The sequence below is a fragment of the Rhamphochromis sp. 'chilingali' genome (assembly GCF_963969265.1).
Source record: "Rhamphochromis sp. 'chilingali' genome assembly, chromosome: 6".
NCBI lineage: Eukaryota > Metazoa > Chordata > Actinopteri > Cichliformes > Cichlidae > Rhamphochromis > Rhamphochromis sp. 'chilingali'.
The window spans coordinates 29,242,444-29,256,248 of record NC_137933.1 but is presented as its reverse complement, the minus strand read 5'-3'; the positions used below and the strand labels follow the sequence as shown (position 1 = coordinate 29,256,248).

General features: G+C 38.3%; 1 protein-coding gene across 1 annotated transcript; it reads left to right on the top strand.

Annotated features, from left to right (window-relative positions):
• The first annotated feature begins 16 nt into the window (after positions 1-16).
• Positions 17-13,797, top strand: LOC308398399 (uncharacterized protein). Its single transcript, XM_080885004.1, has 14 exons — positions 17-712; positions 1,027-1,122; positions 1,251-1,378; positions 4,827-4,913; positions 5,231-5,371; positions 5,600-5,724; positions 6,833-7,369; positions 7,519-7,635; positions 8,377-8,550; positions 11,591-11,719; positions 11,807-11,953; positions 12,912-12,991; positions 13,091-13,134; positions 13,438-13,797. The coding sequence occupies exons 1-14, from the start codon at positions 556-558 to the stop codon at positions 13,594-13,596; spliced, it is 2,121 nt and encodes a 706-aa protein (XP_080741130.1). The 5' UTR covers positions 17-555; the 3' UTR covers positions 13,597-13,797.
• Positions 13,798-13,805: the final 8 nt, after the last annotated feature.

The following is a 13,805-nucleotide window of genomic DNA, read 5'->3' as shown; positions in this document are numbered from 1 at the left end:
GAAGCACAGGACAGGAAGGAGTAGGAGAGAGGAGGTGGTCATATCCAGAATAAGATTTGAACATATTGGTTTAAACACTACACTATTCATAATGGGGAAACATAATACAGGGAAATGTGACTACTGTGGAGAAGAGGAAACTATAGAAGTATCAGGTGGAGAGAAGTCAGCTGACCCCAAACCTCAGTAATATGAAAATGAAACTAGATCTTATTGATTTACTTGAAAAGGTCTCGTGAAAGTTATCAGGCCTTATTCCGGTTTTTAAAAGAGGGTTTGGGAGGATTTGAGGGGGGCGGTGTGAGTGACGTTCCGTCCACACTCCATACCAGTTGGTGGTGGTAATGCACAATTCAGCTGTTTGCCAACCGCCCATAAAATTTAGAACTAAAAGAAGAAGTCTTCCGTTGGATACGAACGTTTTGTCTGTTTTTGTATGTGGTGTGTGTTTTGTTTTGTCTTTTTTTACGCTTTTGCTGAATTCTGCCTCTAAAGAATTGGAATGAAGCGCCACCTGACAAGCTAAACCCGGAGATTAATAACCCATCACTCCCTATGAATATGGCGGCAAAAGAAAACGTAAACAGTCGCCAATTTGATACTGAATCCGTGGTGAACCGCTGGGTAGTGGATTATTATTTGTTTTTGGCGCTAGAGTTGTTTAAAAAGGAACAATATGAGGATTTCTGTGCCATCACAGATGTACTCGACAGTAAGTAACAATCAGTTTAGCGTGTTTTGACTAGCCTACGTATCTCTGGGATTACCAGAACTATGTTTTGCAAGCTTGTTATCCTTGAAAAGTGAAGAAGTGCTCTATATATGTCAACGTGTCACGGTTCGTGTGCTGGACTAATTGTGATGTAGGTTCGTGGTTGCATGTCCCACTGGTTTATGTCATTTATGTGACATTTTTATCAATCTTGTTTTTATTGTAGATACTTATATTATTTTGCTACTGCCTACTACTTGTTTCATCAAAAAAATAAATATGCATTTTTTAGCCTTTTGATTGTTTTCTTACAGGTGTCTTGGTTCGTCCTTATGGGCCCATTGATTTCATGCCACAAAAGATTCAAGTGTGGCGGTTTCTTTGCCGGATAAATGAAGGTGACAAACCTGGTGAGATCAACATTGACCATTTATTATCACACATCTGTCAGTCTGATTCATGGTAGTGCTTCTTTTGCATTGTGAATAAACACTAAAATGAACCTGTTTTTTTTTTTTTTTTTTTTTTTTTCTCCCAGCTGCAGACACGTCTTCTCAGTCGGTATGTCCTCTGGAATCAGCCCTAATGTTGCTGGAAAGTATGAGCCAGGAGTTCAGTATCCCACAACAGGATTACAAGAACGTATGCACTTCAATTAAAGAAATGGTAAGCATGTTCCTTATTAGAGCTGGGCGATAGAACGATAACGATATGTATCGCGATATAACTTTTACTCGATAGAGAAATTAAGCTATCGCGATAGACCTCGCCGCTCTTGTCCTCAAAAAAAAAAAAAAAAAGGTCAGCCAATCCAAATTAAGTAGCGCAGAGCCGAACCAATCACAGCCGCAGCGTCACGTCCGCGTGACTTGTTACGTACAGCACAAGTGCCAAGCCGCACGTGTGTTTGTTTGGGAAGCAGCCAGCGGGTAATGGAGGAAGTGAGTGTGCCGACTAGAAAAATCAACCGAGCGTGACCGAAGAGAAAACAGATGATGGTTGCAATGCCGGAGAGATTGTCGAACGGAAGAGCCAGGCCCGGCCCTAACCAATCTGGCGCCCTAGGCAAGATTTCAGGTGGCGCCCCCCTACATCGGCAGTGTAGTGTATGTACTCACAAGAAACCGAATAGCTTTGTCTTTGACCTTTTTTTTTTTACTTAAAGAAAGCAAATTCACAATCAGAATAATTAACAAGATAAAAAAAAATATATGAATAAATAAATGAATACAAAAAATTAAAAAATGAATATATGAAATACAATAACACCGCTTGATGCTGCTGCAAAACTGGTGGGTTGTGCTGCTGAGGTGGAGGCAACAGGAAGACCGCTTGATGCTGCTGCATCATGGCTGGGTTGTGCTGCTAAAGCTGCATCACTGGTGGGTTGTGCTGCTGAAGTGGAGGCAGCAGCGGTAGATGTGGTAGATGGCCCAGGGGTGGGATTTAGAAACTTCAACAGTGCATCTGAAGAGAGGAGTATGTGACACCACTGAGTATTAAAGTCTAATAATAAAAACATATGATTCCAGGAATAAAATGAAATTATATAATATAAATGAAAAACCAAAGAGATATATGTATGATGTTAACTGATATGCAAATTAGATTAGATTCAATTTATTGTCATCATTACAGTGAAATGCTGAATAGCAGAATGCAAAGTAACAGTATAATATCATATGAGAATGTTATGTTATGATTATCTTTGACCGAATCACAGCAGTGCTCATATTAAAAAACAGCATTCCCTCTCATGTGATATTGCTTAATTAACATTAATGATGTGCACTTTAACAACTAGGCTTACAACTATAATATATACAGGGGTGGAAAAGTGACTATTACCTGCAGGGTAAACGTTAGCTAACCAGAAGGCAATAACAATGTAAACAAAAAACACCTGCTTAAAAGATGAATACAAATGAGGAAAGGTGGGAGTACTGTAATTATTATTTTCCATAACAATTTAGCCCCCTCCACAATATTAACTGACGTTAAAACAGTTAACTAGCTATTTATTGATTAGCAATTAGCGAATCATGTAACATTAGCTTAATGCTAAAAATTTAGGTTACTATCACATTCAGACAAATAATTTCATGTAGGCTAACGTTACCTACCTCTGTCTTTTTCTCGTTTCTCCTCCTCTTCTTTTCTCTTTTTTCTTCCCTGGGCACCTGACAGCTTTGGCCGTTTTGACATCTTGTGTTGATTTTTTGATGTGGTGACGTCCAAAAGGAACCATGATACGGGGAGGGAGGGGGCGCACCGTGCGGGGGGCGTAATGTTGTAACAAATAATATTTCTATTAAATAAGCTTTACTTTGCATTTTAATTAACGTGGGATTATTTTTTGTATTTAGAAATAATAGTACCAACTTTTTTTTTTTTTTTTTCAACATTTGTGGCACTGGCGTGGCGCCCCCTGATGGACGGCGCCCTTAGCATTTGCCTATACGGCCTATGCCACGGGCCGGCCCTGGGAAGAGCCATAGAAGTTCCGTAGTGTGAAGGTATTTCGGCTATTTCAAGTCTGACAAAAAACAGAGTAGCGTGCACTGTAAATTGTGCCAAAAGCAGGTCTGGAAATACAATAAACTGGTGCATGCGTCACACTGCGCCACGTTATTGTTTCGGTGAAATGAATTTCTACAATACTGTTACTGTTAATTCTACTCTCTGCAGTGTTTAAATGCTTACATATACACACAGTTACTGTCCCTCCACACATACGACTCGGTTCTGCTTCTGTGCCCCAGCTTTGTTTACTTTTTCCCACCGAGGCTTCTAGACTTCTGATTGGCCAACATTTCTGCACGGTTAGGAATCTAGCGCCACCTGCTGCTTTGGCATGTTCATAGCAGCGTTTTCCTTCATTTCTGCCTTTATGTGTGGACGGGATTATTTTTAAAACGAAAACGGAAAATCTCAGTTTTCAAAAATACCCGTGTACGTGTGGACGTAGCCTCAGTCTCTGACTGGAAGCGCTAATTCGTCATTCGGCTTTTGTCAGACTAAAGTAACTGTTAAAACTGTTTGAAAAGCTAAGCTATACAACAAGGAGAGATTGAGAATTTCCTTTTAGTTCTCAGTTTATTTGATATTGACAAAAGTTAGTCAGTTTTGTCTGTTCTTCTGTAAAACAAACTAAGATTTATTTTTAGAATTAATATTTTGTTTCTAAGTGGAATTGACAATTTAGTCTGTTTCGTTTGTTCTATTTTGAAACTTAAACGCTTTAGTGGCTGCCTTTTGTGTAGTTTGCAATATTTGCCTTTATCTATCTGAAAAAGTCTCATGTTCCTTAAGTACATCTACCCTGTTGAACTTATTATGGGAAATAAATATTTAAATAAAAACAAGCTGCTGATTATTTCACATTTTACTTGTGAGCAACGGCACATTTAAATCTTACAAATATAGTTATTTGGCTTATATCGTGATAGATATCGTTATCGCCTGAAATGAAAAAAACATATCGTGATATGAAAAAATCTCATATCGCCCAGCTCTATTCCTTATTGTTTTTTTTAAATCACCTATTCAATTTATGCACATGATTCGTTTTTACATTCCCTTTCACAAAAACATACAGACATACTATTTTGTTTAATCAGAGACTATAAATGAAATTATTGTGCTGCTAACTTGATGGTGTAAATGCATGGGCGAACGTGTGTACACATCTTTTTTTTTTTTTTTTTTTTTTTTTGTGCCAAAGGATGAATACATGAACTTACTAAGCCTGAGCTAAATTCATTTTTTTACATTATTAATCAGGTTTCCCAAAATGTTGATTCTGTTCATCTGGATGTAGCATTTTCAGTGGGAGAAACATTTCATCACTCATCCAAGTACCTCACAGCCCATTGTTCATTCAGTGCAGCCCACTGAATGCTATCAGCTATTGTGCAAATGTACTGTTTATAAGGTTGGGGAAACCTGCAGTAGTTGAGACTGTCGAAGTCACGTGGATGAGTGACGAAACGTTTCTCCCACTAACACTACACAGAACAGAATCAACCTTTTGGAATTTACTTACCTGGATCATTGAGCATGCATCAAGACATTAATCAGGTTTTTTCAACAAGTTATTTGTTTCTGTCTTTAGATTATAATGCTTTCTATTAAGAATGGAAAATTTGAGAAAGCAGGAAAGGTGCTGAACAAGCACTTTACCAAGAAGATGGATGGCAGGGTGAGTTCACTAATTAAAACATATTTTTCCTTAAGCAATATTCTTTGATTGTTTTATCTTGGTAACTCTATTCACATTGATTGCCATTTTGACATTATTTACAGTGTTAAAATTAGTAGTTATAAAAATGCTGTGTAAAAGCAATAAGAGTAGGGGTACTTGGTTAAATCATGCTTGCGGAAGATGGGGGGGGGGCTTTTTAGCTTTAACTGTAAACACCAAAATATTATTATACTAAATTATTGATGGTGATTCATGAAGTTTTTTAGGTGTTCATGTAGTGTCTTATATTAATGAAATATTTGTGTTCTGTGTAGAGAATGCTGTTCATGGGTCTTATCAGCACGAAAAATAAAAAGCATGAAGTAATTGAGCAAATCAACTTTGCACGGTTCAAGATGGAGATGCTGGCTTTTTGTGAAAGGCTCTGCCCATCAAGCGTTCCCTTTCTCCAAAAGGTATGAATGCTATACTTAAGATAAAGGCTTTGTAGTTTGTTTGGGGGTTTTTTTTGGTTTCTTTTTTGGTTGTTTGTTTCTACTTTGTGATCAGTAGGAAATGTTTGCCTGTGACTTCTGTTTATTCTGTTGAAAAACAATTAACAAAACATTGTGGATTTGTCTGTAACATAAAAGTCTTTACACTTACACTATATAAAAGTGTATATTTTTGTGTAATTCTACCAGGCTGCAAATCGGCTTATTCAGGAAAAGAATAAGGAACAAGACAGCAGTGCAGCTAGAGCTGATGAGCAAGTCCAACCGGTCCCCTCTTCAAGTCCACAAGTAAACATGGTCCAGTCTGTACCGTGGTAAGATACCTGTCCCTCTCAGGTGATCTGATCTAATCTGATCAGATTAGGTTTTATTAGATCCTAATAAGTACAGTTATGCTTATCTGTGCTGAGTATTTGCACATTGTGCTCTCTTATAGTCTTAAGCTGCCCGGAGCCCTCACACAAATGCCCAGAGAAAAATCACTCCCCATCTGGACTGGGAATTGCAAACATCCATCACAGATGACTGTTTTAAATTTATTACAAATGAGAAATGTGGTCGTAGTTTCTTCATTATTCAGTAATAGTGAAAGCTATTTCAATTCTGAAATTGAGTACTACTTCCGTTAATATATTGCACACTCTGTATCTACCCCTTGTCAATGCTGGGCAGCATAATATCAGTTGAGAACGGTTGCAGCTTGAAAATCCAATTTAGATTTCCATTTTTTTTTTTTTTTTTTTATTGTTGTTTTTTATGATATTTTCAGGAGTACTAGATTCAGCAAACCATAAAAGGTTTAATTAGGTCCCCTTAACTTTAAAAATACACAAAATAAATCAATATAATCCCAAATTTTTTTTCAATAATAATTTGCTCTCTGGTGGCCACTTGAGTACAGTGAATGCAACAAAGAACCAGTTTGAAATGATGTGAGCCTTGTAACAGAGCATGTTATACTGCTGGAGGCGGCTGTCAGTGTACATTTGGGCCATAAAGAGATGGACAGGACCAGCAGCAGTACTCAGGAAGCCTGTGTCATTTAAACAGTGTTCAGCTGGTACTACGGGGCACAAAGTGTGCCAGCAAAAAATATTCCCCCACACCATTACACTAGCATCGCATGTGTTATGCATTCAGACATGCTCTTCTCCATACATTGGTTGTACTGAGTGGTTACTGTTTACCCCCTGTTGGCTCAAAGCAATCCGCCCATTTTCCTCTGAACTTTATCAGGTTGTCTTGACCATGTCTACATGCCTAAAGTTTCTGTGCTATCATGTGACTGGCTGACTAGGTGTTATCGTTAACAAGCTGGTGAACAGGTGTACCGATTAAATTAGCAAGTGAGTGTGAAAAGTTAAATATGTGGCGAGACATCCCTTTTCAGCCCCTTTTCCTTGTCTGCATCTTAATTTCCAGCAAGCATTCAACTATCCAGAGGACCAGGCTAGAAGCAGCCTACAAAGCCTTGGCTACAGGATTAAATGAGAGAATGTTTTCTCAGCTGGAGGAAGAAGTGGAGACAGAGGACCAGGAAAGCGAGCATATGTGTCTGCAACTCTCACCTGATCCTAAAATGGACACCAATTTGGACTTGGAGCAGGAAGTGTTATTTCAGAGAGACTCAGGCAGCCCCATGGAAGCTTCACCGGCAGACCAACCACCACAAGCAGATGCTGTTCCACAAACTCAGGAAAGTTCGCTCTCAAAGACAACTTCTGTGCCATGGAACGGACAGCTTTACACTCTGTCTCGGCTGGTGATGGAACCAGATAGTCAGGCAAGTTCACAGTGCTCAAAGGTTTCAGAGGAACTAGAGACCGAGGCCAGAGTAGAAGAAGCACCACAGACACTGGCTCTGTCAAATAAAAGAGACTCACAGTGTCCAGTTACTGACCAAGAAGTTTCCATACCAGCACCAAAACGCCACAGAAGGACCAACAGAATTAACAGGAGGTACTTATATTTGTTTTTTTCTTTTCCAGGAAAATGATTAGTAGGCACTATTTTCTTACAAGGTTGTAAGGTTTTGCATTTCAGCTTACTTTTAGTATTTGTTTAATCAGTGTATGGCATTAAACCTTTTTTTTTGCTTTTGTTTACAGAGTTTCAACTAGTTTTGCTGAGTTGTCAGCAGAGAGTGAGGAGGACTCTCCTCATTCTGTGGCCAGCACAGCAGTTAGTGTGAAACGTCATAACCAGTCCAGTAGTTCACCCACCAGGTAAAATATTAGAACTCTTAACAATAACCAGAAAGACTTCACCGTCGTTAGAGCAAATATGCATTCATGTATTGTCAGTTTGTTTGTAATTATTGACTGTATCTCCTTGTTTTAAGCTAGCTCAATATTAATGCTAATAAAAGTTACTCAGGTCAACTTACACTTAACAATAAACTAGTTAAAGCAGCTATTATACTCGGTTGCCCACGGTGACTCAGACAACTGTCCACACAATGAATGAATAGTTATTCCTGTTTTAGTTCTTTGAAGTCTGACTGAAGGGTGTGTGCGTAGTTGATGTTCTATAATGTTTTCACAGACATGTCCAGACAGTCACAAATCATTGGCAGGCATATGGATGTCAGCACAGAGCCTCATGAAATTTATGTAACTCAGAACCGACAGCGTGTAGTAAAACACATGAGACATGAAGCTCAGAACTCTAAACTATCCTCACTCTCTTATGTTTCCCCCTCCTCTCTAATGTGAGGGTTCAGTGCAAGTGAACAGGACTCACTTTCAAAGAGAATTCAAATTACACTTTTGTGTATTTGATGATGTCATTTAGTTAATAGTAATTGTTTTTTTAATTAGAATTACTCTTTGTTTTATTACTTTGGTGCTTAAAAACACATATATTAAACACTACAGATAAACAGTATAGTATCTTTCAGATCTCCAGTCAAAGCAAATGTTACATTTTGAAGATAATAGTCTAACAGTCTAACTCTTGTCTAACAGAAACATCAACAAGTCAAAACAGTCGTCATCAGACAGTGAAGGAGAACCACAGAAGCTCTCAGAGCCTTCAGTGAAGGTCTCTCCCAGTCTGCTCCCTCTGCACTCTGTTCCTCAGACAAGCTCCACTCCTCACAAGGATTCTGCTCAACTCAGCAACAACTCCTATTCAAAGAAGTGAGTAGAGATAACACCAGTAGTTTTGGCTATGAATAGATAGACGTCATATGTTCAAGTGTTCATCTTGAGTGTAAGATAAGTGATTTACTTTGATTTTTTTTTATTGGCCACAAAGATAACAGCAGTGAAATTACAGATGGGGAACACTGTAACTTGTTAAATACTTTATCAAGCATGGCAAGTCCATATGTACAGCTTCACTTTATACAGGCTTGACATGTCTTATAGCTAAAGATCTACTTTGGAGAACATTAACAATAACTTATTTTTCTGATGTTTGTTGTGCTGCACATTAACTGAAAACATTGAAAAACGGTTATAGATTTTTAGATTTCAAAATGAATTACTCTTACCTACGATGTATATGACACCAAAGCAATCGTCTTAATATACATTGTAGCTTAAGAGGCTGGATGGAATCATTTCAAACTATGGAGCAGAAAAGTGTGAATTAATGGAGAGAAAGAAAAAAAAATTCCAACAGAAGAGACGTGCAAAAGACTAAGATTAGCTCAGAAAAAGAAAAATGCATGAAAGAACTAGCTTCATCAGAGACCCATTTAAGATTACTGAAGACAACAAAGAAATCCCTGGAAGAACACCTTGGAAAATGCACTCTGACCCTGCAAAGTCAAGGGTCAGAGTCCATCATCAAAGGAAAGCTCTCCAACCAAAGGTTCTCAATTGACAACAAACAAAAAGCAATGATATCTGAGAAATCCATCAGAAGATGCTATGATGCAAATCTCAGACCATGAACAGATCAAGCAACTCAAGCAGGATGCTTGTAGGGACCTCGAGAAATTTGATCACTCTATGCTCAAAGCTTTGGGCCTTCCAGTTTGGCTTGCTGCCTCATGTACATTTTCTCAAAAGTGACTTATAAATTTATTTATAAACTTAAAGTTGGTTAACAGCTTTGTGGCATCATTGACTCTCATTTGTACTTTTCCCAGATCTAATCATACTCGTTGAAAGTCTAGCCAGCCTCTACAAAAAACTATTGCATCAAAAATAATTTTGTCTTTGATTCCTCATCTTTCTTCTATTGTATTGCTTCGTATTCTTAAATCTCTGTATCTACATCATGGTTTAAGACCTGATCCTTTTTGCAATGATAGTGTATCCCCCACATATTTTGTTTTTTTATGAAGAAGTTATTTATTGAAACATTTATATACAGGGAGTGCAGAATTATTAGGCAAATGAGTATTTTGTCCACATCATCCTCTTCATGCATGTTGTCTTACTCCAAGCTGTATAGGCTCGAAAGCCTACTACCAATTAAGCATATTAGGTGATGTGCATCGCTGTAATGAGAAGGGGTGTGGTCTAATGACATCAACACCCTATATCAGGTGTGCATAATTATTAGGCAACGTCCTTTCCTTTGGCAAAATGGGTCAAAAGAAGGACTTGACAGGCTCAGAAAAGTCAAAAATAGTGAGATATCTTGCAGAGGGATGCAGCAGTCTCAAAATTGCAAAGCTTCTGAAGCGTGATCATTGAACAATCAAGCGTTTCATTCAAAATAGTCAACAGGGTCGCAAGAAGCGTGTGGAAAAACCAAGGCGCCAAATAACTGCCCATGAACTGAGAAAAGTCAAGCGTGCAGCTGCCAAGATGCCACTTGCCACCAGTTTGGCCATATTTCAGAGCTGCAACATCACTGGAGTGCCCAAAAGCACAAGGTGTGCAATACTCAGAGACATGGCCAAGGTAAGAAAGGCTGAAAGACGAGCACCACTGAACAAGACACACAAGCTGAAACGTCAAGACTGGGCCAAGAAATATCTCAAGACTGGTTTTTCTAAGGTTTTATGGACTGATGAAATGAGAGTGAGTCTTGATGGGCCAGATGGATGGGCCCGTGGCTGGATTGGTAAAGGGCAGAGAGCTCCAGTCCGACTCAGACGCCAGCAAGGTGGAGGTGGAGTACTGGTTTGGGCTGGTATCATCAAAGATGAGCTTGTGGGGCCTTTTCGGGTTGAGGATGGAGTCAAGCTCAACTCTCAGTCCTACTGCCAGTTTCTGGAAGACACCTTCTTCAAGCAGTGGTACAGGAAGAAGTCTGCATCCTTCAAGAAAAACATGATTTTCATGCAGGACAATGCTCCATCACACGCGTCCAAGTACTCCACAGCGTGGCTGGCAAGAAAGGGTATAAAAGAAGAAAAACTAATGACATGGCCACCTTGTTCACCTGATCTGAACCCCATTGAGAACCTGTGGTCCATCATCAAATGTAAGATTTACAAGGAGGGAAAACAGTACACCTCTCTGAACAGTGTCTGGGAGGCTGTGGTTGCTGCTACACGCTATGTTGATGGTGAACAGATCAAAACACTGACAGAATCCATGGATGGCAGGCTTTTGAGTGTCCTTGCAAAGAAAGGTGGCTATATTGGTCGCTGATTTGTTTTTGTTTTGTTTTTGAGTGTCAGAAATGTATATTTGTGAATGTGGAGATGTTATATTGGTGTCACTGGTAAAACAAAATAATTGAAATGGGTATATATTTGTTTTTTGTTAAGTTGCCTAATAATTATGCACAGTAATAGTCACCTGCACACACAGATATCCCCCTAAAATAGCTAAAACTAAAAACAAACTAAAAACTACTTCCAAAAACATTCAGCTTTGATATTAATGAGTTTTTGGGTTCATTGAGAACATGGTTGTTGTTCAATAATAACATTATTCCTCAAAAATACAACTTGCCTAATAATTCTGCACTCCCTATACAGTGCTTTTAAGCTCATGACATTATTGGTAGCCAATGAAGAAACACAGACACTGCTCACTTAAAACCACAGTGTACAAGTTTAAACCAGATAACAGCTTAAGGCATTAGTAGTGATTTAGCATTTTGCAGTTAAAAGTTTCTCTCTACTTGTACACATTGTGCTGTTCCTTTTTATAAAACCTGGCTGTTTAACTTCAGAAATAAAGAGTAAAACATCATTTTAATCACCAATCACTCAAAACAGGTCGTTCCTTTTACAGAATATCATTGACTTTTTTTCTCATCTTGCAGAAAGTCTAAAAAGTCAATACGGTTATCGTCAGACAGCGAGGAAGACCCGAAGGAGCCTGTGACCTGCAAGAAAACTCCAGTACAAAAGCCTCATAAGCAGCTGTCCAGTGATCCTGTGGACAATCAAGTGTAACTACAGAATCTTGTATTTTATACCGGTGCTCTAGACGACTAATTAATCATATGATATTTGACCAGTTTTATTTACTTTGACAGGAATCAAGATGATACGGATGACATCCATATTACAGACTCTTCAGTGGAGAGCTCGCCAAGTCAGTCCCCTTCTCACCCCATCCCACAAACGATCTCTACTCCTCACAAGGACTCTGCTCAAAAGAACGTCCATTCCCATTTAGAATGGTTAGTAAACACCAATAAGTCTGAGAAAGTAACAAGAGGGCTGTAATATGTTAAAATGTAACATTTTGAATGCTTTATCCTTTTGATTGGTGCACATTTTGATTTGGTTTGAAGGTGTGAAGTTCCAGTCAATGATTTAGGGTGCCATGTCATCTGCTAGCGCAGGTGGCAATTGGTCTGCTGTGTTCTATTAAGCACAAAGTACACAAAGCAGGCTCTTACCAGGACATTTTAGACCAGTCTGTGCTTCCATCTGGAGATGCTGGTTTCCTTTTCCAGCAAGACTTAGCACCTGTCTACCCACAAGCTGAAAACTGTTGTCAAAGCAACCTGAGCTTTGATAACATTTCAGCAGTTAGAATAGAATAGAATAGAATAGAATAGAATAGAATTCAACTTTATTGTCATTGCACAGGTACAGGGCAACGAAATGCAGTTTGCATCCATCCAGAAGTGCTTTAGTGATATAGATATATTACAATATATATTAGCAATAATATAGATATGTGAGTATATTACAGTTACTCAAGCTAATTGCCTCCATGCCACACCACACTGATGCAGCAACTCATAGCAAAGGAATCCTAACCAAGTGTTTGATTTCTAAATAAAAACCCAGTATGAAATTAGTATACTGGATATTTCTGTTTTTAACAATCTGAAATCATGGATTTCTGATTTTTGAGCTACGGGTCATATTCACTTTTTTATGGTTAGAAATATTTAACATTACTCTATAAATATAGAATAAAGTTGACTATTTTTGAATTGTAAATGTCTCATATTGTTTTTTATATGCACTAGTCATTAGCTGAGAATATTTAATATGTGATTACATGCAAACACACACGAGTATTCCTCCCAGCATATCTGATTAATAGCCCTAATTATTTTTATCTTTTGTAGTTGTGCTTAATCATTTTGCCGAACAAAAACACATTCTGGCTCTTATTCACAGGAAGCAACGGTACCATAATGCAAAGGAGACCAAGGAGGTATGGAGCGACGAAGAATTGTATTTTACCTCCAAAAAGAGAAGTAAGTAATAGTTCATTGAATATTCAACTCGAATTCATGGAGTTTAGATGATGGGGTTCAAATAATTTTGTGTATTTATTTTTTTTTCTTCTCACAAAGGCTTAGACATGAGCACCATTTCAAATTCAGGCCAAAGGAAAAGAGTAAGTATAGCAAAACATGCTGCAAAGCGAACTGGTCACATTACTTTACTGTTGATATTTGTACTTAAATGCCTTTGTCACATAAATGTGTGGAATAGTCCATAGGGAGGACTTCTTGTTCAATATCACACAGTAATTTGCTGCTTTGCCTTTTGTTGCTATCATACAAATTGAAGTTCCTGTATCAAAACCATTGCATGTTCAGTCACTTGCACTGGTATTACAACTTGATCTAAAATGCTGTCATTTTTAGACTTCCCACAGTGGCAAATGGCTAACCGACATGTTTTTACTGTGTTGCAGAAATGGACAGAGAGTGAGACGCAGAAGTTAAAAGACGGGGTCAAAAAATTTGGAGAGGGCAACTGGAGCAAGATAAAGGCATATTACAAATTCAAAGATCGAACAAATGTCAACCTGAAGGACAGGTGGAGAACAATGAAAAAATCAAATATCGTCTGACTCACCAAAGCCCATTTCATTTTATCCCATCTCCATTTATTTGTTTTGGTTTGTAAATGTTGAATGTTTGTGGGTCAAAGATTGTTTCTTTTTGAGGAAGGGATAACAGAAATTGCAGTAATAGTGACTATTGTAGCATCTCTGCAGCCCTAAATAACAAATCCACTTGTTGAATTGATACAGAGATGGGAATAGCTTTAAAAGTCAGT